Source organism: Procambarus clarkii, chromosome 29, assembly GCF_040958095.1.
Source record: "Procambarus clarkii isolate CNS0578487 chromosome 29, FALCON_Pclarkii_2.0, whole genome shotgun sequence".
NCBI lineage: Eukaryota > Metazoa > Arthropoda > Malacostraca > Decapoda > Cambaridae > Procambarus > Procambarus clarkii.
The window spans coordinates 11228158-11255560 of NC_091178.1; the positions used below are offsets into that span (position 1 = coordinate 11228158).

The 27403-nt window shown below is 37.1% G+C and overlaps 1 protein-coding gene across 3 annotated transcripts; it reads right to left on the bottom strand.

The window, feature by feature from the left end:
* On the bottom strand, nucleotides 1-26877 carry vimar (visceral mesodermal armadillo-repeats). 3 transcript variants are annotated; one of them, XM_045753459.2, is made up of 14 exons: nucleotides 26747-26877; nucleotides 25919-26405; nucleotides 22338-22433; nucleotides 20296-20423; nucleotides 19832-19961; nucleotides 15959-16131; nucleotides 15322-15439; nucleotides 12648-12773; nucleotides 10727-10873; nucleotides 8342-8473; nucleotides 7621-7787; nucleotides 6024-6140; nucleotides 3656-4031; nucleotides 1-2409 (listed from the first exon to the last, which is right to left on the bottom strand). In XM_045753459.2, the coding sequence occupies exons 2-14, from the start codon at nucleotides 25920-25922 to the stop codon at nucleotides 2294-2296; spliced, it is 1830 nt and encodes a 609-aa protein (XP_045609415.1). In that variant the 5' UTR covers nucleotides 25923-26405; nucleotides 26747-26877; the 3' UTR covers nucleotides 1-2293. The 3 variants fall into 3 exon arrangements, with proteins under 3 accessions (XP_045609415.1, XP_045609416.1, XP_069189587.1); XM_045753460.2 differs by having other exon boundaries at nucleotides 15959-16119; nucleotides 26747-26869; XM_069333486.1 differs by having other exon boundaries at nucleotides 26780-26797.
* Between the last annotated feature and the right edge of the window lie 526 nt (nucleotides 26878-27403).

Genomic DNA, 27403 nt, shown 5'->3' on the forward strand with positions numbered 1-27403 from the left:
ATTAATTTAAAAGCTATTATTTTCCTTATAAACGAACAGTTTATTTTACTTCAGCTGGAGTCTATTTTAGACGTTAACTTCTCTTTGGCTTGCAGCCACTACTCTCTATCTACATAGTGCACCTTTATTACTGCATCACCATAATATTCCATATATAAAATGAATGCAATATTGAACAAAACATCTTGACTGCATTTAGCTTCATGTAAACTCAAACAAAATCCTGACAACTAGAAGATAAAGAAATCAACCAGGACACAACACAGTTATTTTGAAAGTAATTAAATAATTGTTTTTGCTTGTGAAACAAATGCCACACTTTGTTCATGCAATACAGCAAGTGCTTTCCAAAGTTTTAATTTATACATACTGTCTTTATGATAAATATAGTTTTCATGATCTTTATGGCTTGTCAATAGAACTCGGTAATAAATCCAAGCACACAATAACTAGATACTGTACTGTACTTGTTTCCATGTGATACCATATGCATCATACAGAAGTGAGGTAAGGTAATTATCAGGAGAAAGCACTAAGCCAGTATGACTATATAGCCCTTAGAAGTGATATGAGGATAAGGAGCTGGGATAGAACGGAGGCAAGGAATGGTGCCCAACCACTTGGACAGTCAGGGATTAAATTCCGTCTCACATGAAGCGAGACTTGTCACTCTACCATCCTCTCCAAGTGGTTGCGTGTATCATACAGAGATGCAAGCTTATTTTGTATCCTTTACATGTATCACTGTTATTTACTTGAATATGCAAAGACATTAAATGTGGTGCCAATATATTTACTTATAACTAAACTTGTCAATCAAGTGTCAACACAAGTATTTAATGTACAGCACATCATTAAAGTTGCTAAATGATAAGATGATCAAACTACCTCAGGTAATTTGGTTTTATATAAGTTTTGTCGGTATTTACAATTTTGTAATTTCGTTCAACAGGTTTTATCTAATATAGTGCTAGCTATATTCACCTTTATCTTATATAATGTTATTTATAATTATCCAAATTTATAGTAATTTAATTTTAAATTACTGACTGTAGTCTAATGAAATACACAGAATGAAGAGTATAACAAATGTCTTCACAGTAGTACCAATAACTAAGATATTTAGTCATTCCTTATTTATTCCTGAAGAATACTTTGTTACAAAGTAAATTATAATGACAAATAAAAATTACTGCACATAAACAGTTTAAAAAAGAAAGTCTGAATCGAATAACAAATTAAAATCACTTCACTGTGAATGGATACAATAACATAATAGTGATTCCTTTTCCATGTTAAGGAAGTTTATAAAAGATACTCCTAGCCATCTGTGGTAGTTGCACAAACTTTTGCAACATACTTGAGCTTGCATAACTAACTTAATCAGAGTAAACAAAATATGACTACTGGAGAGAATATTATGAATAAGATCTACGTATGCGAGTTTTACCTCTGATTTTGTTAAAGCTTAATTTACATTCCATATTATAAAGCTAAGATATCACAACTGCAATTGTCCATTACAATACAAATTCATGCAATTTATGAAAGTAAAAAAAATTAGTTAGAAATGACAACCTCATAAATACAACTTAATTCCTTGTATAAATTATAATTTGCATTAGTGAATAACAATACTTCAAATATTATTGCAAGACAAAGAGGCATTATGAGTATTTTGATTTCAATCATTGCTTTTAAAAACAAGCTACAAACTTTTAAGTAACAAGCTGCATTTATAACAATAAAAAACATATCACATTCATCATGAAATTATCCTTGCAAATATTAGTGACATTTACACTATCTGTTCTAATACAGTACTGGATTGAAGGAATCTGCAGTAAATTCCGTGAGTATTAACCATTCACACCATTTCCTCGACCACGTTACATAAAAACTGCAGCTACCAGTGCAAAGGAACACAAATCTTGATTATCTTGCAACCCTGTTATCAAGACCCTTAATTCTCAAGGATTTGGTTTACCATAAATATTATAATTATCATCATGAAACAGTAAGTGTTTTTGTGTTTCAGTTACAAAAATTCACGGAACATCCAACAGTTCATGAATTTAGGATAATATAATTTGAAGTTTAACCAAACCCAAGACAACTTTATGTAAAATTACATTTTAAGCTTAATGCCCGCAGTATCCAGAACTGTCAGTATAAGGCAGACAAAAATTATCTACAATCATACCCATGTTCACCCAGTTGGAAAATATTTCATTCTAGATGAAAGATACACCGAGAACAGCCAAAGAAAAGTTCAACATTTTCTTATCTTCAATTACAGCTTTTCTTTCAGTGCCACTGCTAGGGTCTTGACCTGTTCATTAGAATGAGTGGCGAGTTCCTCGACAGCTGCTCGCATGTCATCAGTTTTGACAGATTCCAAGGCAGGCTCTGAAATAAGTACAGAAGATAAATAAAGGTTTTATTTTTAAAAACAAAACCTGCAAGTAATCTTTTCTACAATCTAGATATTTTTCAACCATAGGCAATCAACACACAATATGATATGCAGTATTCTCAAATTAAAATTATTAGTCTTCTGTCCCTCTTCCTGGGTGGAACTTCCATTCCCTACAACTTTTGAAGTATTAGTGTTCAATCCCTGATGGCCCAAATGGTTGGGCACTATTCCTTCACTCCATCCTCATGTTGTCCAACCACTTGGGCTGGACGGTAGAGCGACGGTCTCGCTTCATGCAGGTTGGCATTTAATTACCGACTGTCCAAGTAGTTGGGCACCATTCCTTTCCCCGTCCCATCCCAAATCCTTATCCTGACCCCATTCCAAGTGCAATGGCTTAGCACGTTCCCTCGATAATTCCTTCCCTCCATCTTTATATCTGTACCCACCAAGTGGGTACAATAATATAAGTAATACTGTACTGGCATAGCACTTTCTCCTCATAATTACATCACTGGGTGGAAGTGTGGGTGTAGAAATGCAGTGAATGGTAGGGTCAGAGGGTGGTATGGGAACTGGTTTGGGATGTTGCTGGGCAGGTGATGGGTACATGGGATCTATACCTGTTGTACAAGTCATTTGAGGCTCTGAGGATCCACGTACCTCTGACCAGGCCTCCAGGTTTGTGGTCTAGTCAACCAGGCGGTTCTAGGGATAACACCTATAGGCTTTACCTACAAATGATGTTTAGGGCCTGTGATAGTGGTCTTTCGCAATTTTTGATGAATATAGAATTCCAGGAATCAGGTTTTGTTGTGAAGTGCATAAGTATGATGTCATTGGTTACTTATAAGTCCAATGGGGTTAGGTGTGACATCTAATATATGATTCCAAGTTGGTATCAACATATAATAATAACTGCATTATTCTGAGGATCAATGTAGCACCAGATTGGTACTACAATTTTCCATTTCACAGCAAATTTGTAAGTTTTAAGTGGTAATTTGTGAATGACTGATCACAAATTGCTTCCCAAGATACTTTCTGATACAGTATCACAGTTTTTGCAACATTCTTATATTTTAGGTGTTGCAAAGGAAAACAATACAGGAAAAGAAAGGCATGCATATTAATAGTGGTCCTCATTCATTGGTTATACCATTCACACTATATAGTATCACAGATAAACAAGCATCAATGGTTTGGGCACTTAAACATTATAAGCAAATAACATACCATTAGCTGAGAGTGCAGTCATCATCGACAATACATTGGACATTATCTCGGGTGGCAAATACGGATTCTTCAGTACAAACGTCACCACCTCTGGTAATTTGGTCTTCTCCACCACATTTCCAGTGACAACTGTACCAAACACAAGTACAAGAGCAAGGGCAGCTTCATTAACCATGACAGCATGCTCTGATCCCAACATGAGCACTAGTGGGGCAACACAGCCAGCAGATGCCAGTGACGTGATGACCGACGAGTCCCCTCCACAGTTCTTGATGATCCATGCTAGAAGTCGGCTGGATTCTCCCTGCACACCGGGGTGATCAGTGGTGCCACACCAGCCAACTAACCGACCTACTACCTCACTACTGCTACCCACCTGTAAATAAGAAATCAGGAACTTTATAATACTGTACATCCTTAATTATAATACTATACTACTAACAATAATAATAGAAAAAAAACAAGAATACAATTACAGTACTGTACTGAATAACTGAATACACAAAAACAATGCTAATCTTCTCTCTGTTGTACTTTTTGCTGCTTAACAATACATCTCTCAAACTTTAAACTTTTTTGAGCTATACCACTCCATTGCTCTCTCAGGCAAGAACTGTATGGTCATCTATTTAAAAGTAAGGAATTTATATACAAAAGCAAAAAAAAAAAATACCAAAATAAATATGTACAATGATGATCTTTATGTTGGTCTGGTAAGTGCAGTCATTGTCTTATGATGATGGCAACAAGGTGATGAAATCTGAATCCAAATTATTTTGGGATTTCCCATGACTGCTAAGAGATACATACCATTGAGCTATTGGAACCATATTGACAATGTTGATATTCTAACACTGGGACAAAATGCAGATCTTCTACAACGGTGACCACAGTGCACTCGAGTACCAATACATATCAATAACCACACTTTAAGGGTCAAGGTAGACAGGTTTAGATTAGAGCACACATACATCATGTTGTTCAAGTCTCCTCTACATACTTTGGGTCAGACTGCAGGTTCTGGTATCTAATATAGACTATAGTATAATTCTCCCCGTGTTGATGTCCCCAATGACTCGTTATGGGGATTGCCATAACAATGTATGGTGGCATTTTGTAGAGTTCTGTATAGTTCTTTTTGACCCTGAAGATCATCAATGCTCAGCATCTGATTTGATTGGTGCTTATTTCAGACACCAGAGCAGCATCCTTTTCCCTACCAAAGATGGGGTTAGTTTGGGAACCATCCCATTTTTGTAGAAATGATGCCTCTCTTATCAGGATCTTGAGCGTCTCATCAGGCATCTTAATTTTCTTTGCACTGTATAAATCCCCTGCACCCTCATCTTATCAGTAATATGAGCTGGCCTAGCAAGAGCACCAGTGTTATCTCCATTAAATATTCCTCTCATTAAAGGGCTGTTTAGATAGGATTCGAGTGTCTGAGGACTTCACACTCGAGGTTTATTTCTGGGCTGGATGTTCAGATATCTGGGAATACAAATCACCACCTTCCCCAGTAACTTCCTCTAGCCATATTCTGAAGCACATGGAAGTTTAATCACTTGCACTTGCTATTCCTTTTAGTTTTTCTTTTCTTCCTAGGTACTCTTGCCCAAGGGAGCAACATGGAGCAACAGAGAGATACAATTCAGAAACAAGGCTTTGCATATTAATGAAAAGCTCCATCCTGAGCAAGACACTCAGCTGATCTTGTTCCCTCCTTTCTGTCATCGATTTTGCCTGTGCTTTATAAATGTTCTTATTAGATGTAATCTGAGGCAGGAAGTGTCTGAGTGTCTCCATGTGTCACTTGACAGTGGTAAGAGGGAAGTGGTCAGGCAGATAGGTTAGCTCCTTGGTGGTCATTTGAATGATGAATAGTGCTTGGAAGGGATTTGAGAATAGTTGACAGAGTCTTCTCGATGTCATTCTGGAAGTACTGACAAATTTTCCAGAGTTTTCTGTACAACAGTGACCCAAAATAAGACTCATCTTCTCTAAAGGCATTTTTATCCCATCTAATCATTTTCAACTTACTTTCTTAGCATCTATTTGCTTTACAAAATAATCTTACTCCTACAGTATTATTTTCACTATCTTTAAGAATTAGTATCATTCCAAAACTTAACTCATCTTGTCTCTTTTTTCCAGCATTATTCCTTTACATTATTTACCTGTTATACAAAAATCACATGAATGTTTAACAATCAACCTACATTATTCCTATCTTTGTATTGTCTCTCTCTTTTACTTCACATTTTATTTATCAATAGATATGATAAATATGCCAAATATGCTCTTATGCCATTCTTGTATTCTTTCTCTACATTAACACTTTATATAGAATTTGTTATCAGTTTCTCACCTTAAGAGCAGCTTCAGTTTGTCCATCAATGATCATACGTAGAGTAGCCAAAAGTTTAAAAACAACTGGGAAAGTCTCAATTGCTGTTGCCATGGGAAGAAGAACATCAAGAGCACCCTGAAAAAATTTTACTAAATAATTATACAGAATATCCATTGATTAATTATCTACTGCATTTCTTGGAACATACAGGTATCTTTAAACTCTCTTTCCTTACAATGTTTTCCTGTCATATCTAAGGAAACCCTTCCCCACTCTATGAATAGATTAATGATGAATTAAATATCTATATACAATGTAATCATTTCCAAAAAGTATCCTCATATACAGTATGTTTAAGAATCTCTTACACTGCAGGGAATAATTCATAATAATGTGGCTAAAACAAATACCTCAACCCACAAATACAAAGTGAAATTAAAATAATGACATTTAGAAATGCCATTATTTTAATTTCATGTGGCAAATCCTTATCCTGATCCCTTCCAAGTGCTATATAGTCATCTATATATAATGGCTTGGTGCTTTCTCCTGATGACTCCCACCCATTCTTTGTGACCTCTTTATCCAGTCATGACATAGCAAGAGTGACAGATAATTACATTATAAGGCAAGAGGGAAGGTGAGCTGAAATGAGATAAAAGATAAGTGGAGAAGTAAAGCATGAAAACCAAGATAACATAAGAATAAAGAATCTGCAGAAGGCCTAATGGTGGGTGAACTAAGCAAGCAAGGGTAAGAGAAACATGAAAAGGAAAAGTGTGAAATACAACAGAGAATCAAAACACACACACAAAGAAATCAAAACAAAAGGAATAACAGGAGAGTACAAATAGCTAAGCTAGATCATGCCTGCTAAGAAGATTAGAGCATTTAACTATATACTGAGAAATGCAAGAGTTTACAGCAACAAAACCAGGACTAATATTCACTTAGGTCATATTGTGTAAGAGCCAATTCATCAAGATACCATCTATGGATAGTAGCCAGGAAAGATTATTTTGGAAGAAGATCAAGATACAGGATGACTAGAATCCATAACATGGCAGATGAGATCACTGTTCATATCAGAAGTTTAACACTTCCTTTGCATTCTTTAACTCTGCCACTAAGAGTTTCACTAACATATTGGAGAGGACAAAAGAAACAGGAAATGCTGTCATGACTCTGTAGGGGTCCAGGATGAACCAAAATGTTGTCATTTTAATTATGTGTGCGAGTTGAATTATTTTAAATTGAAGATTGTTGAATTTTCATAAAATTTATAAGCATCATACAGTATTAAAATATTAATCATTGTATTTCTTATTTTTGTTAAGCCTGCTTACTTTAAGTGCCGAGCTACACTATATATAAATCTCAGCACTTGATCTTGAGTCTAAACACTATCACCCATCCAACCTCTGGATTTTCCTTTCTCAAGTGGGTGGCTATGAGCACCTATTATGAGGGGTAGCCCTAGACATTCCACACACCTTCTAATGTTGAAAATTTGTAAAGGGACAAGAAAAATATTTATAAAAGAATATTGCTCTTGTGGCTATCATGTAAGGAAAGTATAAAACAAAATATTATGATAAAGGTCATATATACATACTTGATTTACCAACACTGGTTTGTTCTCCTTGGCAATACTGAGATTGCGAAGGGCTGAGAGAAGAGCGTGCTGTAGGCGTATGTCTCCTTCTCCTGAATTGTGGCTAGACAGAACTTTGAGCAGCTTTTCAGCAATTCCACTTTCTACCATTTGAATGCAGTGAGCATCTGTATGGGTACATAAAATCATGCAAAAACTGTCCTTTTTATTCCATACACTAATTATCAGTCTGGCAGCAAGACATGTAAATATCTTCTTCAGGCCTCACAGTCACTAAAAGGTCAGATGACCAATAATGAGAAAAAATGGATTCAAACAAGAGAAACTGAGATTAAGAAAATAAATAGGCAAAAACTAGTTCAGAGTAGGGTTGCCCATCTGTGGAACATTAAGAATCACCAGTGAAAGTAACTCAAGTGAAATGTTTCAAGTATTTAGCTATCCATATTTCTCTCGGTGAAATGTAGATGACTATAAATACATGAGTGAGTGTGAGTAACTAAGTACATAAGTGACTGGATATAAATAGCAGCCGACTCTCATGGGCCAACAGGCCTTCTGTGATACTTTTATTGGACCACTAGGCACCAGGAAATTGGATTGATTAAAAAACTACAAAATCCTTACATAAATCTAAAAGTTACTTTATTTGAAACTTAAATCCTACAGCAACTAACAAACTGCTTCTTCAGACAAACAACAGAGCATGCCCAGTACTCACCACTTCGTGCAAAATTCCCCATAGCAAGAGCTCCAGCAATCTGTAAGTCTTCTAAGTCTGAAGTAAGCCAGTCTAACAGCTCCTGGTATACAGAACCAGAGCCATTGCTGTACACAATACCCATACTTTCATCTGCACAAGTAAAGAAAAGTACATAAGCAACAGTAGTCTTGACATTTATACATTTGGATAAACACAACCACTGTACTATAACAAATCTTAAGCTATTGCTGTGACCAATGCTTAGTGCTGATATAACCTTACAGAAACATGCAAATATGTATTCTATACAAAACCATCATTTACCCTAAAAGAAAATTCAATTTTTTTTTTGGAAAACTAAATCAAACTGTTGTAAATACTTGAAGAAAGAATAGATCTGAAACCAATCAGTGAAGGTTTTTGAGATTGTACACTATTAAATTAAAAATATAAATTATCAGCATCACAAATACATGCATGTCTTCCTGAAGCTATATTTGCCGAAACTGTTCAATGCTAATAGATCTTATTAGTTGTGGAAATTCTGTTTGACCTACACAGGACCAGAGCCAGAACCTGGCTCCTTTAAAAAATGCACAGGGAATGAGTAACAATTCGCCAACCCACCGGGAAAGCATCCAGAAAGTCAGTGAAGCTTTACAGACAACGGGAGATTCACAGAAAACGAAGCCCCAAGGTGGACTTCTTCATGTTGGTATGGAACCAGTATCTTCCCTCATATATGGCTCCATTTCCTGATTGAAAGGCTCTCGCAGTGGACACTTTTTGGCTGGACTGGTTGAGGTGAGGGTGCCTTTACCTCTTCCCCTCGATTCAATTATTGCTCCAGATTCTTTACAGACTGGAGTCATTCTTGAGAGGGTGATCCTTCTGTTTCGTTGGTGGCCAGCTCAGCTTGGGTTTCTGGCTCTTCTGGCCCACTGTTCAGACCCAGGCATTTTTCAGCGGATCAACCCAGCAATGTACCTCATTGGTTTGACCTTCTCCTTGTCCCTTCACATCTGAACTTTGATGCAGGCCTATCACTGATTTTATGGCACACAGGTGACTGAGTTATTGGTGTCTTACCTATGTTTGTCGTCCAGGTGGCAATATGAAGTGCTTGGCACTTCTTTCGCCTATTTCGTCTATCTGATGTATTTCTTCAGTTTCAATTTGTGTGGTGTTATCTTTTGTTTCATGGTTATTTCTTGATCGGCATCTTATGTCTAATACTACTGCCTCTTCTATCATTTGGCATTGGTGGAGCCACTATTGCTTGTGTACATCGATATTACTGGAGATCCCATCCCACAAATTGCCTCGGGTGTTTTTTAACCTCCAGCCTGATCATGGTATGATCATGCTCTTCTTGACCATGATGCTTCACAGTCTTAGACTTTCTCTTCTACCCTAGGTTAATGTCTGCCCCTTCGGTACAGGATACCTTTCTTAAGGTTCTTTTCTTGTTGGCTCTTACCTCCAGTCATTGGAGTGGGGAGGTTCATGATCTCCTGGGATGGGGGTTTCTCTCAACCCCCAAACTCCTGGGGTTTTGGGGAGGGGGAGGTTTTGGTTGGTACATGAATAAAGGGACCCAAGTGGAAACTACGGTAAGTATAATACTACAGTACCCAAATAAACAACAGAGATTAGACAAAAGAATTAGTCTTGGTAATAAAGAAATGGCACCAATGGAACTGAAATGGTTGATATGGATTCCATACACAGCTTCAAAAGATAAAAAAAACAGTCCAAAATGTTTAAGAATATTAGTTACAAACTGGAATAAAGTGACCGCTGCCTTTAGTGTGTCGACAGACATTGTCAAGCTGAGGGAGGAAACCAGACCAAGGAACAGGTCAAGAAATGCAAGAGACCATGCAGTGGTAGACTACAGGAAGACAAAACACCTCTTGGGAAACTTCCTTTATCAGGTTTAAGTAGAGTTAATGGGTGACTAGCTGCTTACAGCAGTGGAGGAGTTGATGGCATTAGGCTGACTCATATGAAGTATTTGTCAGCAGCATCATAGACACTTAATTGGTCCACTAAAAAGGCACAAAACACAGAACCCTCTAGTAGTTAAAAAAGAGGATAATGCCTGTGGGTACTGGCTGACTGCACCTTCAATCCACTAAACACCAGATATGCTATGAAAATTTAGCGTATCTCCAGATATGCTCTTCAGAGGTGAAGACATGGATAAATTCTAAGCATTACTGCCTCTTCACAGATATTATTCTGAACACAGAATATTTCCATTTCCTCAAGACAAGAGCAAGTGAATAAACACCATGTTCTGAGAAGTGTTGGCTATGAGAAGATTGCCTTGTCACACAGGTACTTATTTGTCCAAGCAGAAAAATAACAAAGGCACAAAATAAATGCAGGTTTACATACCTCCTACCAATATAAGGACAATAAGGTCTGTGGCTGTCTTGATTATAGGTGGAGAGAGATCAGAACTTGGATTGTTACGGTGACGTCTTACCACTTCTACTACTGCTTCACACACCCCACCCTGGGCCACCTGGGTTTTCACACATTCTGAGAAACACAACGGACGTTAGTAAATACAAATATATATAAAATTACCTTATTAACACTAATGTGGCTATGGCTTATATTGCAGTCCTGAAACCAATATTAGATACCCACGGGGAAAATGGCACATTAGAGAAAATAAAATGCAGACAAATTAACTTAACTCATACTGAATGTGACTAAGAAGTTGAGGTTTCCTAAAATGCTTGAATGCTGCACATTTTGTTCACTACACTAGGATGACTCAAATTGAATTCATGGTATACTTCTAATTTAAGGCACAAACAACACAGATCCAAGTTAAAACCATATTTGACTAACCTACTTCACCTACTTTTGCAAGATTTCTTTAGTTGTAAACACTGTAACTTCCAAATATTATAATTTATCATATGCTCCATATGTACTATATTTACAATAAAATCTTCAATACTTGTGATGTTACATTCTCAAAGACCTTGCAAAAGCCTGTAACATAACTGTTAGATTATTAGAAAAAATTAGACAGGTTCCAATACTTGAAGAAAGGGCATATATATAGATGCAAATATTTTTTTCCACTTCATTAACAGTAACACAGCTTAATTTACAGTACTGTAAACAATACAGTACTAATTTTTGTTAATACTGTATTCTATGCTTTAAGCATAAATGCTAACAATTAAAATATCAAGTGTTGAGGAAATTTAAATGCCAAGATCCATCAAAGACACCATGTGATGAGCCACCAAAGGCTCATCACATGCTAGGCCCTAGTCGACACTGAACTGTGACAACTTATACAATGGTCTAGATATACTATATATGAACTGGGGAAGAGTGAAGAGCAGAGCTCAATTACACCAAGGACTACTGTTGCTATGACAAAGAACTTATCAAAACTCTAAATGCCTCCTTCAAGAGATTATTTGCAACACAAGGATAACCAATTAAAGCTATGCAAACTATAAAGCAAACTGCAATAGCCATAAAAGGAAGGGGGGGGGGCCTTTGACAAGCCGGATTCCTGTCCTAATCGATGCCACTAGAAAGACGGTGACCCATAGGTCAATTCAGGCATTTTGGTCACACTACAGGGTCAGAGGGGCTGGCTAACCAGGACACCCAAACATACAGCGTACTTGTTAAAGCCAGGACCAAAAGTGTAAGATTAGGAGCAAATTTTATTTCTGAGCAGGACTAATTCAGTTGCACTACAAGCCAACTGAACATTATAAAAACAAAGATTAAGAGTGGCTTAATCATGCAGAACAATGCTTGGCTGTCTCACAAAAACCAGGGTGAAGTCACCAAGTAAGTGACCCCTCCAGTTGTCTGTAAAGCTTCTATGACTTTCCGGATGCTTTCCCAGTGTGGTGGTGAATTTTCACTCACTCTGTGTTTCTGTGAGGTGGAGAGGGAGGGTGCCAGGTTCTGGCTCTGGTCCCTGGTAGGCCCAAGCAGAACTATAGCTTCTGGGGCACCAGGGGGCTTCCCCAGAAAGGGTTCCAAAACAACCCAGTGTTCAAGCCTATCTATTACCTTCTTTTACTATTACTCACCCCATTTCTCAAGGCTGATGCCTCCTCACCCCATAAAAGATAGAACAAATGTAATGATAAAAGATACCAAATAACTCAAATTGCAATTTACTGACAACTGGATGAGACAAATGTTGCTCTATATACTGTAATCAATAACACAAATACTGGAAAAATCATGAAAAAAAGGAACAGTATAACTTTCTTCATAAAAATAAGAACACTGCATGCAGTAATAATGACATTTCTAATGCTACCTGTCTCAGCCAAGTTTGTCACAAGTTCAAGGCATGTTTCTGTAACCTCAGGAGATTCATTTATTCTTAAAACACGCACCAATTGTGGTGTGATGTCCCTCGACACCACCAGACCACGTCCCACCTCTGCAAGAAGAAATAACTGGATTAATAATTTAAAGTTTTGTACAGTTCTAGTTAAACAAAAAATATAAATAATTTAAATCCAAACACTATAAGTACTATTAACATCATTAGTTCTCCCTTGAAATTAGTTTGCACAAGAACAATTAAGCAAGGCATCTATAACTTCTTATGTCAGCTGATCTTAACAGAAATGTCATTAAACAGCACCAATAATAAATACATTGTAATGCATAACAAATTAACAAATTTATTATTAAAATAACCTTAAAAAGCATACAAAGCTGAAATTATTTGTAGAATTTGACATTACTCATTCATCAAGAAAAACATTTTAAGACAAATAAAATAGTCATTCATATGGAAACAAAACAGAAAAGGAAGAATAAGAAAGAGATTGAGGGATGAACGAAAGTGAGGGAAGATGCCAACATGAGATCATACCCAGAGTAAACTAATATCTAATCTAGTTGCTTAGCAGCAAAAATATTCATAAGGATGTTGTGAACAATTTTGTTGTTATTGTTATGCATGTTCAATCCACAGCTTATAAATCCAATTGCAGGTGAAATATATATAACTTGTCAATGTCTTAAAAATTCATTGGCAAAGCATAATCAGAATCTAAAAATTAATTTGAAAAGTACTAGCCCAGTCATTGACAGTTCACTGCTAAAAAAAAAATGCAGCATTAATAGTAATGAAATGTCCTTTTCTTATGTATCTTTCCAGTGGCTTCCCAAAGCTACTTGCCTAGATTGGTTCAAGCTAAAAGCACCCCACCTTGCCAAATGAATCATAAGTACCTATTGGGAACCAGGACCAGAATCTGGCTCTCTCAATAGAGGCAGTGAAGCCTGAGGATACAAGAATTCCTGGGTGTTACTTGGTTTTATCAGCCCATCCTCCTAAGGTTTCCCAACGTCAAGAAAACAGTAAAATTAATGTGACCTTTCCTAACCTATGAGAGGACCCAAAACAGAAAACAGGACAGTACATCACTTTCACGAGCCGCTTCCATTTTCTAGTACGACAATTTCTGGTCTTGTGTAATGCATACGAGCGAAAAGTGATGTTCTTCGTAGAAGAGGTTGGGTTTCTTGTATGCTGATACTTGCCCTTTACATCTCTTGCCTCCTGCCATTTTGAGGCAGCTTCTCTCTATGTTCCTTTTGTTTTCACCCCAGTCGGCCGAGCGGACAGCACGCTGGACTTGTGATCCTGTGGTCCCGGGGTCGATCCCGGGCGCCGGCGAGAAACAATGGGCAGAGTTTCTTTCACCCTATGCCCCTGTTACCTAGCAGTAAAATAGGTACCTGGGTGTTAGTCAGCTGTCATGGGCTGCTTCCTGGGGGTGGAGGCCTGGTCGAGGACCGGGCCGCGGGGACACTAAAAACCCCGAAATCATCTCAAGATAACCTCAAGATAACCCCTGCCATGTCCCACTCTTGGTTCTGTAGCAGCAGTGGCTTTGTAAGTTTGCCATCGGCTTGCTGCTGTTGGATGCATCGGGTTCTTGTGGGATTGCCAGATTTTCAGCAGTTGATGCGCAGGAGGGAGCTTTAGATGCACTGTTTCCTGGAAGTGGCTGAGACGGAGGTTTTGCTTAAGTAGTTCGCTACCCCTGGTGTGGGTATATTTCCATTAAGCTCACTTGGCAATGGTATTTTTGCTTCACTTCAGCAGTGTTCTCAGTGCTGGCTTTTTGGGGTTCACAGACTCGTGGTCTAGGTACATTATCAATGTGACACAGGACCCTATGAGGATGAATAAATATAAAATAACATGCAGCAAATCCAAAATATGATATGGATAATTTGCTTAATATTTTTGTTGTCCTTTTCATATTGTAATCAAGCATTTCCAAAAGAAAAACTTTTATAAAAATTGTATAAAATGGTTAACTGTATTACAGTTTATCTCACTGAAGTCGTTGGCACACATAATACATTTACTTCTTTAACAAAACATTTATCCTCCATATTTAATTTAATACATAGCTATGTAATAAATTATGGTTACTGTATGGTTGGTTAGAATATTCACTCAAAAGCTAAGCCCCTGCGTTTAGTATTCCAGCTTCTAGTCTTGATTATCACTTATCAGTTACTGAACCTTCTCACGATTTCACCCCTTTGAACCTCAACAATATCAGTCTAGCTCATGTAGGATAAGGTCACAGATTTGCCTTGGAAAAAGGATATATTGCATAAGCTTTACACATTCCTTATTGTGTCTGCATACCCTGGTCATGTCTCAAGCCAATCTATCCATTGTAGATTATTGCAACAGAATAAACTAAGCCAATGGTATTTACTTTATTAATCAATTTAAATATTCATGTTAGCTCATTATTAAACCCATACCAGTATAATCCCTTAATAGTAATTTATATACTTTAAATATTGTTACAAAGCTTCCGATATGAATATATATATATAGATTCAGAAGGTCAATATCTCATTACTTTGCAATAGTTAAACAGAACAGATAAAATATGTATTGCCTGAATACTAAGTGAATGTGACAACACACGATGCTCAAACATTACCTGTGTCTGCCATGCAGGTGAGTGAGAGAAGAACATGAGTTGGTATGTCTTCATCCTCAGCAAATTTATCAAGGTACTCACACAAGACATCTACCAGCTCAGCTTCCATAGACTGATCCTGTCAAAATATTAAATAAATAAACACTGATATTCATTTTGTTTTCAAAATATGCAAACAAAATGTATAGTATATCCATAATGCATAGATGCCTATGTTATTGGATCAAGGATAATGAATAGATTCTTTATTCCTTTATTACCACACCCAACTTCTCACTGATGTGGTAATGCATCATCCCAGAGAACAATGAACAATGTAACAAAAGAAATTATTTATTATATACCACTTACACTATACGGTGTCAAGAGATAAACAAGCAATTCAACACTACGGCAAGCCACTCCTACACAAGACCAGGTGTACAATGCTTCTCCTAAATTTTCATATGCAGAACAAAAATATATTAACTTCCTTCTTACAAACCACTTCCAACCAGCATAGTCCTTTACTATATTCTGTGCATAACTCCTCTATAATATTCACATAATGAAAACTTATTAAGTTTTAAAACAGGCACAAGGAAGCTTTTTTTTAGTAAGAATGGAAGTGAGAAATTTTAAGTAATTGTTAACTAACCTGGACTGTATCATAGGAATTCAGAAGATTCAGAAGGAAGCCTGTGGCTACGAGGCGCAGTTGGTGATCATCGGCAGTATTGGGAAGGTTCGCTGCACGCTGAAGGAGACTAAGTAATTGACTTGCACCACCAGATTCCATTACACTGACACGGCCACCATCTGGAAGGAACACTGTAGTCAAGGAAATATTTTAACAAATTATTAGATCAAATTTAAAACCATCACTTGGTACCTCTGTAATGCTAATCCCTTCATATAAATGAAATAAAAAAAAATTGTGCACAGATAAATTCATGCTGCCAAAATTTTTAAAACTATCCTTTCCTTGTATCAGCAGTTACATTAGCAATACTCCCCATCATGCATATCAGCAAGTTATCTAATGGAAAATGGTAATAAACCTAAAAACAAAGCATTCCTACTAGAGTGCAGCTGTGAACAGCATATCTATGTTTTATAGAATAGCCACCAGAGTGGAAGGAAAGAACATCCCTTCAACAAGCAACAAACATAGGCTGAAAAGACATTTCCATAAATTGCCACAAGGGCAAACAGTTAATCAAATGTGGCCAAGATTCTTTAGGTACAATAATGTTTAGGTTAAGAGTTGCATTTCTATGAAGGCCCTCTCAGCTACCCAAGATACATGCTATTGAACCGTACATGGTTTAATAATTTTATGAGCCCCTACAGAAGACCTGAATTTGGCTGATTCAATTGAGCCAAGGAAGTCTGGGAATCTAGGATCATCACAGTACCTGAGAAAAAACAGAAAGGCAAGAGTGCACTAGAACAAACAATTGCATGGAAAATATTGGCAACACAGTCCCTAACTATGTTTGGGACAGTGAATTATGTAAGCAATCTTTACTCGAGTTGAACTATTAGTCTGTTACTCATGCACATTACCAGGTGGCAGCACCAGCCACTAGTGGTCTTCTGATGCCACGTCCACTCATTCTCGCACTTGGTGTCCTGTTGACAAGAGCCTCTTTTGCTGGCATCTTTTTTTCATCCACCCCTTTGTTAAATATCTCCAGTGTTCTTAAAATGGCCACCACATTCACCTCTGGAATCTGTGGTGTTTAAACTGTGTTCTTTCCTTTCTGTTTTTTGTTTTTTTGGGAGTATTTCTTCTCTGAACTTATTTCTGAAAGTAGTCTTTTTGTTGGTTCTTGCTTAGTTTTTCTTTTCTTTTCATCCAGACTTTCCATTTCTTAATTTCCTAAATTTTGCATCTTTTGTGGTGGATAACAAGTTTGGCCTTCTGGAGGGAGTTCATGGTGACTGATGCTTGATTTGTTCAACCTGAGGTACACCACATAGTCTTATGATAGTTCTCTGTCACGAATTGCATGCCACGCAGGATTTTCATTTGAAAATGCTTTTGGCTGACCTTGTGTCCCTCTTCCCTTAATACATGATACAGTTGTCTTGGGCAGTCTGGCATGTGGCCAAGTCAGTTGCCTGCCTTTCCTCATGTGCATGATGTTGATTGCATGAGAGCAAGATTGAGTGTATATGTGTGTACCACCTCTGGTAACATTGTTAGGATCCCCAACCAACCTTGGAGAAGAAAAGAAAATGCATCCAAGAAAACCTTAGTTTTTCCCTAGATATTTTTGTATTATTTTCTTCTGCAACCCACATTTTTCAATTAACAATTTCTTAATTTAATTAGTAAAACTGTGTTACAGCTTACAAGAAAAAGACACACATCACCCTATTATTCATTCTACTACTGTATATGCAAAATATTTTAGATGCTGTATATAAATATTTATCTATGCAATAATATACCAGCAAGAAGATTTTTGTTTTAATTTTTACAAACTTCAACTGACAAAGTGAAATTGAAACTTGTTAAACAAGTGTTCTTAAAGAACATGAATACAATACAATACTAAGTAAAAAGTTTCAGAACTAAGGATTACTACAACCACTCCTTCCCAAATACCATTATCAACACCATGCCATTTAATAGCACCAACTTCAATTTGTCAAGCTTCCTTACACTAAAGCCAAGACATTACAGGTATTTTAATCATGTACGTTCTAAGTACTCTACATGCACTAGGGCAGGTAGCTAAAATATGGGAAAGAGCTGCAGGTACTGAGAAGGTTATGAAATGTAGCAGAGGAAAAGAAATGAATGAGTAGAAAATTTCTCAATAGAACATTGTGAAGTTTTACTTTGCCTGGAGGAGGACAGACATGGTGAATGAAGCATGGATTAAATTATGAACAGCACACATCTGGATACGAGACCTGGCCAGGGAAGACTGATTGAGCACCAATCCTGAATTGTCTGCCTTGGTCACTCAGCAGTAATTAGGAAGGTGGTTGTAAACAAACTGATGGGTTGTGTTCCAGAGAAATAAAGTAAGGTAAGACTTAATATAATATATAAGAAGAGAAAGCTCTAAACCTGCTAACAGTAAGTCAAAGTCATCAACTCTTATGTCCACCTGTGTAAAAAGTGGTAGGGAATAAGGCTAGATGATATCAGTTTGTTAAAAGGCATGGATGTTTGATATTTGTCTTAAATTTTAATGACGACTCATAAGAAGTACTTTATATTTATATGAAGCACTTCTTTATTTATATTTATTTTACATATTTTTATCTTTGCAATGTTAATATGAATCTGTATCTAAACAGTTCAGTGTTGACACAATTTAAGATGAAAGCTCTACTGAGAGACTGCTTTTGTCTACACACTTCCATTAATTTGATCTGTTTCCACACAAACTGTAATACAAGTCATACTTGTAGCAAAAGTCATATTCAAGCTGTAACCACCAAATTAGTTTAATGAGCTTGGTTGCTTGCTACATTCATATTTTGCTTGCTGCAATTGTGTTTTGCTTAACACATTTTATTGTGATAAAGTCACACAATGTATTTGCTATATCCTATTTGTACTCTTCTGCTCTTTTCAATTCCAGCTGATATTTATTTTCTGATGTGAGTGTGTTAGGGTTATTTCTTAATACTTAACATTATGATAACCATTTTATTTATACTGCTTTGTTTATCTCCAATTCCTCCAGATGCTTTTGTTCTACCTGTTTAGTTACTACTATATTTTTCACAATAATCTCTCTCTTGAATGCTAGACATTCCACTCCCAATGAAGGTGAGAAACAGAACAATGCTAGTTTATGCATGTACAAATGCTAGGAATAATTGATAGTTTCCACATACTGCATTAAGAACCTTAGTCAATAAAATACTCATGAGTATGAACATGTAGACACAATTGAGACTGAATGGGAGGACAGGCTGGAGACAGATTGATGTTACGGAATATTACTGGATACTGAGTATGTTGGTATCAATTTAAGAAATGTGCAATGCTGTACAGACAGGAATGTTTGAGGGAAAGGAAACATTGAAAAAGCAACCTAGAGGATAGTCTATGAGATAATACAATCAATGCATTTCTGAATATGTGCAATTTTACTTACAGGCATGCAGAATAAAACACTAATAGTGTGATTATTAAAGATAAAGAAGGAATTTATCCTATTGGCCTACTTTACTTTATCATTGGCCAATTCATCTATGTCTTCATGCTTCATAAAAAATCTCTCAAACATCTATTCACCTACAGCTATTTGATACAAATACAAATGTAAATAAAATTTTGGATACACAAATTAAAATATTATAAAAATGAACGAGGAACAGAGAAAGGGATTAGCAGCGAGAAATGCAAAGTATGGTGCAGCAGACAGTACCATTAAACCTGCATTTGTAAGTGTGCAATGAGGGGCCAGCTGTCCTTAAAACTGTACTGGACCTTCAGGAGCCAAGTCATGCACCAAGCATAGCACACTCTGATGAAGGTCATAGACATAAAACCCACCATGTTCATAGCAAATATTCCCCAGTGCTCGGCAAGCCTGCAGGGCCACCTTGGTGTTGCTGCTTGACATTTTCTCCACTAAGATTGGCACTAGACCACCAGTCACACAACCTAACCGGCAACTTTCAACCTGTGAAAGGCAAAAGTTATATGTACTATCATGCAGAGTGTTAGTTGTTTTTACACTACAGAACTTGTATAGTATACATACACATAAATGAACATTATCTATATTTAAAATATACAAGATACAGTACTATAATATTTATATACTAAACAGTGCCATGACAGAATCAATGAAGGTAACAAATAGTAGAATACCCCTTCTAATAAGTCCTTACAAGCACAAATTTAATTTTTCCTCAAACCATAAAATAATAGGATACAATTTACTGTTTGCTAGTTTGAAGAAATACAATCTAACAAAACTTAAGAGTCTATTTTATAATCACAACCAACTATACCTTGGCCAACTCTGCAACTAATTCGGCCCCTTTTGCTTGAGCTTCGAGAGAAGAACTCTGAATGGCTGCCACAGTAAGAGGCAGGATACCTCCGGCTACCAGCTCTTCACATACTGTTGTGCTGTCCTCTGAGAAAAGGCAAGAAAATCATGACCAAGAGAATTATAGCATTAGAAGTGTATTATTTTCTCCAATTATAATTTTGATTTAAATATGAAAATGCTCACATTCAGATTTACTAGGCAGTTAACAAAAACTTTAAATTTACTCTAACTCACTTTCACAGAAGGATGGAAGTTCTCAATTAACAACTCAATAACAAAGTTTAATGTGAATAAAACTGGACAATGTAAACTAAATGTAAAATAAATATAAACCTGGACAATGTAAAATAAATGATTGTTTAATATAAAGCTATATTTTTAATACACATACATAAAGGAAATCGCTTGGCTTTGAATGACAAGCCTTAAATGATAAATAGGTTTTATTATGAGTCCTTTTGCACCTTGGAGCCAAGTGGCAAAAGCAAGTTGGTTAAGAGGGGGGGAGCAGAAGGCATGGGAGGATGTGCAGAATACACCCCTTGAAAAACAGAGGTGCAATAGGTACTCTGAGAGAGAACTCTATCAACATCAGAGGCCCGAGACTGTTCAAGATGCTCCCACTACACATAAGGCATAACTTGATATAAGAGAACTTGATAAACACCTCCAAGGGATACCCGATCAACCAGGCTGTGATACATGTCAGGCTGTGAGCAGTAGCATTCAACAGCCTGGTTAACCAGTCCAGCAACCAGAAGGCCTGGTTGGGAACCGGGTCAAGGGGACGTTGAGCCCCGAAATCATCACAAGGTAACCACAAGGGGAGCCCAGTGGTAAGGAAGTTGGTTAGGATTGGGGAGCCCAGTGGTAAGGTAGTTGGTTGGGGGGGGGGGGGGGAGAAATCCGTAAGAAGGCTTATTTGACGAACATCTATACATTAGGTGCAAGAGTTAGGACTGGGAGGAAGGACTGCCAATCAGACAATGTACAGTATATAGCAAGATATAATTTAAAGATTATCATAATAAGGGTAAAGGGTAGAAAATAAAAGATTTATACAAGTAAAACATACAATTTTGGAAGCAATTCTTGAAAATGGCTTGAACCAAAGAGCTCATCCAATCTTTTGCAACTTTAATACTATTATGAACACAATTTTTGAAATATTACACTAAATACAAAAATAACTGAATCTACATGTATGTAGATATTTTGGAGGTACATACTACACTTATTAATGTTTCCAATATTGCTCAGTCATCCATTCTTTCAAAAGCTTTGATTTTATTAAGTGATTCTAAAATATACTACAAGAGGGCTACATAACCAAATAACAATAGGGATATTCCTTGCACCACCAAATACGAGCTTTAAAAATCTCAAACTGACATGCATAAGCATTCTTCAATATCAAAGAAATTGCATATTTTAAATAAAAATAATTTAGTGAAAATTTGACAATATCCCATTGGGAGATAACTAATGAGTTCTAAGACCTCTGTTGTAGTTGTGAAAAGTCAAAATCTTGATCCTCTAAAAATTGTAAACGAAAATAAATTAAATTGTGATACCTGTTAGAAAACAATTGAAAGTCAATGCACATTACAAATATAAACTTGGCACAACTTGTTCGAGACCAAAGTCTGGTACTTGGGCTATTATCTTAAGGTTTGATATTTCCAAGACATAATTAACCACTTTTAAATGTTAAAGACATTATATAGTGGTATTTAAGATACTGTACTATATCACCAAGCAAAATAATCTGTAATATATTACTGCATTGCTAAGTACTTGTTGACAATTCCAAGAGTTTTTACTCTCACAGACTTTCCCCGAGGCCAAGCTTTCCTGGTTGTTCTTGCCTGAAATATGAACTGTACAACATATAAATATTAGAAACAAACATTATGGGCAATTACTAATGCTGTGACCGTTAATCACCAAGTTCTAGAAGCTGGTTTATTGCTATCATTTCTTCCTACAATTACTCACCCAATTCATGAAGTTGGTTGATCAGCTTTTCAAATGGCTCTGGAGTTGGGTTCCCTGACTCCACGCGCATCTTCTCGAGACTAGCAGTCAATTCCTCTACAATAATAACAATATAATAATGTAATCAGAATTAAAATGATTTTACATTAATCAAACATTGAACAAAACCACTAACCTCCAATATACAAAAAAATACATTTGGGAACCAATATAAGTTAAATTTTTGTATATAAAATGAAATGTAAAACTTGCTAAATGAAGTGAGGTTTTGCTAAAACAAAGATGGAAAGAAAACTGTACAGTATATTATGAGGTTTACCAAGCCAAAAGAACACCTTGATCATTATTACAGCAATGAGTATACCTTTAGGTACCTGTACTAGAGATGTAAATAATAAACATAAAATTTTATGTAATTATTTTGATATTTTTCAATATTAGCAGTGTCAGAGCTCAGTCCACCATCATACGGCAAGGTTTTTCATAGGAACCTGTACACTGTGGAACTTAGACAAGCTTAGAGTTTTGTTACTCTCATGGCTATGCCTGAATCTAGGCTTCCTTGCTTGCTGGTGATAGGCTGATCAGAGGTTCTGATCAGGCTATTTTCTACTTGCAAGGCCATAATGCCACATTTCTAAAGTACTAGTACAGTACTGTAAGTAATTAAATATATTTTGGTAAAAAAATAAATGATACACTAGATGAGATGACTCAATAATCCAGATCATTTGGGATGGACCAAAATTGTGTGGAGATCAGTTACCTGATTTTATTACAGTGCATATAAAAATGAAGCATATAAAAATGAAGCAATAAATGAATGAAACATCCTTTTTCTGGTGGGTTCCTAATGTGTCCCGAGCTTAACTTCAGTAATACGAACACACCAGGCCTCCGAGACCATCCACTGCCTATTGATAAGTCCAACACCTGTAGTCTTTGCTAGGCCCATCATTTGCTCACTATCCAGCAAAGTGGTGGTGGCTTTTCCTTGGAACATTAGTTCTTCCGAGGGCCATTGCACAGATTTTATATACGCGCCACGATTACGCTTATGCTACCCACATTGTGTGTGCCTTAGCATTCCATTTCTCTCCATCTGTGACCAGGGTTGCTATCGCTGGGGTTGGCTAGCATTTCCTTATACTGTACATTACCTCATTAGATATCTCTGCTCTGAAGGGTTGTGGGCTATGTCCTACATAAGTAGTCGCTTCACTTCTAGGCAATTCATGAGATATATTTTCCCATAGGGTCTGTTGACCATGGTCGGGGTACTGGGTTTGCTAAACCTGAGGCATTTTCCGTGCATTAAGCACACCTGACTAACAGTGCAAAGGTCCAGTGTCTCATCCCTGCTGGGTTTCTTCTCTGGTATTCATTTTTAGCCGAATTGTTATACTGTAGCTTCCAATTCTAATTCTGCACCAGCCTCTTTGATTTGTATTCTCTTAAGTAATGGTTTAAAAACATTGAAACCCATCATTCTGTATTGCAGCCAACTGGGATCCAGAATCCTATGCCCCACAGATGATCCATTGGTCAGCTATTAATCTTTGTTTTGTTCATGCTGCCTTCTTCTGTAGCTGCCTTTTGGGCTGCTACAGTACTACCTTACAAGACCAGGCTTTCTGTTGTAAGCTTTATGCCCATCTACAGTGGGTGTTGTGGATCCCAATCCTCCACTGTTTTTTTCTGAGTAAGTTTATAGGCATTATTAGAAGAACTCAATTTGGAGAACACACTACAGTATATTATTATTATCTTTTTTGTGATACCCTTGGACTAAATGATTCTGACCCCACTGTTATTTAGATACAGAAATTCTTGTCTTTGGAAGTGAGAAAAAAATGGAGGTGTTAAGTCGGCAGACTTCACTCCACAAAATTAGGTTTACCACATGTCTGATTCTTCCTTAACTTATTCTCCTTTTTCAGTCCATAAGGCTCCAGTTGTTAAATACCAGGTATCTAAAACTGTCTGGAGCTTTTGACCTGTTCCTTATTCAACAACACTTATCATGGAAGCTCTGAAAAACTTTAAATTCATACCAACCTTCTTGAAGGTAAAACTACTTCATATCCATGAAAGTTAATGCTACTTCATATCCATGAAAGTTAAGGGACAGTTGGAACAAAAGTGTAGCTGGGCTTAGTGTGTAAAATTCTGTGCTAAAGTAAACTGTCAACACAGCACATGCTTACAATATTTGGAGAAAAAGTGAACGAGACCCTTGTAAGATTTATCTTGTTTCAACTGGATTGCTCCAAGTGGGGCACCAAATTGGAATAATGAGGAACCTTGAGTGAAATACATGAATGATATGTTGATGCTAATTTATATGATGCATTTTGATCAGTTCAGCAATCTAACCTAAAAAAAAAAAGTGAATCAAATATCGATGGCTTCATAAATAACACCACTCAGAACTATTTAAAAAATTGCTTAATTTCTTTCTATTCCCTCTCACAATGAAAATATTCCACAAGTTTTAATGCTAATGGAAATCCATTGGACAAAGGAAAGGAACTACAGTACTTAATTGTTTAAGTGCTGAAAAGTATTACTGTATACACACACAACATAATTCCAAACAAACTCCCTGCAAAGACTTTCATGTCTTAAAGAGTAATCAACCAGACAGCTAAGAATGAAACTACAGAGAAATATACATATACACTAGAAAAAAAAAAGCCAGGAGGACTGATGAATGGAAAAACCTACACATAGTGACAATGAAAATTTAAACTACAAAAATGTTTGGTCAGCACTTTTTTTATACTCAACGTAGATGACATGTAGTACATAGAATATTACAGTATATACAGTACTCATGTTTATTCATTACTTCATGCTGGTATTGTATTAATGTACAGTATCATTATTATATATCATTATAATAATGCGAGTTGGCAGATAATGAACTGAAACTGTCTGGAGTGTCAGCTTTTTTAAAGTTCCAATATGTTAACTCAAGCTAAACCTAGCTGAACTTTATATATGAAAATGTTAAATTACAAAAAATATGAAAATGAAAAATTTAAACAAAAAGATACATATTTGGTGTAAGGCAAAGCTGCCCCTTGATCTGTTATTCCACTAACAGTACATTCTTCTCCTAAATGAAAATAAACATTGCCACTTAATTCTCATTTAATGTGCTTCATTTGATATAAAAAGTACATTTTACCTTTGCCAAACATTAGCAAATACAAAATATTTGAATTCTTATACTTTACAAGTTTACCAATGCATTGAAATTGAAATAAGTTTATTGAGGTAAAATACACACAAAGGGTTGAGGTAGCTCAAGCTATTCTCACCCCGTTCAGTACATCTTGTTAATACATACATATAACACATCACAAACAATAAACATATTACCAAACATTCTGAGAGATAAACATCTACATTTCCTAACCAATGCATTGAAAGACAGTAAATTGAATTAAGTAATCTTGACATATGTGCTCAATAATATATGCCAAAAGGAATTTAATAGCAGCATATTATTGTATTAACCCATAATATACGAGGGTGAGAGCAGACGACAGCAGCACCTGGCCCTCGGGACTCACCCATAGTGGTGGGTGTTGGGGCGCTCAGTGTCACTGCTGGATCACCACCAGGCTCGGCCTAACCACTTCGCACGCCCTGGGCTCGACTCCTCCTCGTCCTCACCGCTCACTGACAACCAACATGGGCCACTTATGACGAGGCAAATTTCTTTGTCTTTTAAAGGAACGCAACCGCGAGCTTGGTGAGTGTGGCTAGACACGCCTCTGTCGCCCCGTCACCTCTGTCACTGACGGTCTTGGCCGCTCCGCCGCCCTCCGCGATCCTCCCAGTGACTCACCCACTCTCCGGACTAAACTATGCCGTCTGCCGACTCTACATGAGCCATATGACCAGATATTCAGACCGGTTTAACTGTTTGTCAATGATTGTTTACACGATGGATGGTCCGAGACTGTGGGTGTGGTGGCCCGGGGTGGCCACGGGCGCCAGACGGTACCAGTCTCGGGTGATCTCCGGCATAACAGGTGACACCATCACAAACAACCTCTGTGTAAAACAAATTTAATAAAAATAAGTCCAAGATCTACCATGTAGAGTGAGAGCACGCTAGTACAAGTTATAAATGTGTTGTATAATTGAATAAAGTAATAAAACTATGTGACAGTAGTTATGGAGGATGCCGTTCAAACGAATAGGGTCGGTTTAAGCCTAATTCAAAAGGATGTGTAATAAATACTATACAAATTAAAGTTTGCCAAAATTTTAATTAATATTCGCATATTATGAACTTAAAGCATGAACTCGTAAGGAAAAATAATACACGAATATATTTCGGAATAGATAAATAATTATATATATATAATTATATATATATATATATGACATACACATTAAATACATAATGTTTAAATAATTGAAACCAAGTCAGTCTATGAAGAAGCGTGCAGTGTGTTATCCCAGGGAGTGAGCGTGGACCACATGGAGCTCAGTGGGTGAAAAGCTTGCAAGTGTGAGTCACTCTGTACACCAGTGATCCCTCACTCACTAATGTCAACACCCCGGGGGCCGCACCCATGTTGGCTACCCTGTCTCTTGTTGGCCACGCCCATGTTGGCTACCCTGTCTCTTGTTGGCCACGCCCATGTTGGCTACCCTGTCTCTTGTTGGCCACGCCCATGTTGGCTACCCTGTCTCTTGTTGGCCACGCCCATGTTGGCTACCCTGTCTCTTGTTGGCCACGCCCATGTTGGCTACCCTGTCTCTTGTTGACCACGCCCATGTTGGCTACCCTGTCTCTTGTTGGCCACGCCCATGTTGGCTACCCTGTCTCTTGTTGGCCACGCCCATGTTGGCTACCCTGTCTCTTGTTGACCACGCCCATGTTGGCTACCCTGTCTCTTGTTGGCCACGCCCAAGTTGGCTACCCTGTCTCTTGTTGACCACGCCCATGTTGGCTACCCTGTCTCTTGTTGGCCACGCCCATGTTGGCTACCCTGTCTCTTGTTGGCCACGCCCATGTTGGCTACCCTGTCTCTTGTTGGCTA

Coding starts and splice junctions, on each gene's coding strand:
- vimar (XM_045753459.2), bottom strand. Junction 19,962..20,295: donor TAGTTGCAGAGTTGGCCAAG/GTATAGTTGGTT, acceptor TGCCTTTCACAG/GTTGAAAGTTGCCGGTTAGG. Junction 12,774..15,321: donor CACCTGCATGGCAGACACAG/GTAATGTTTGAG, acceptor TTCTTCTTGCAG/AGGTGGGACGTGGTCTGGTG.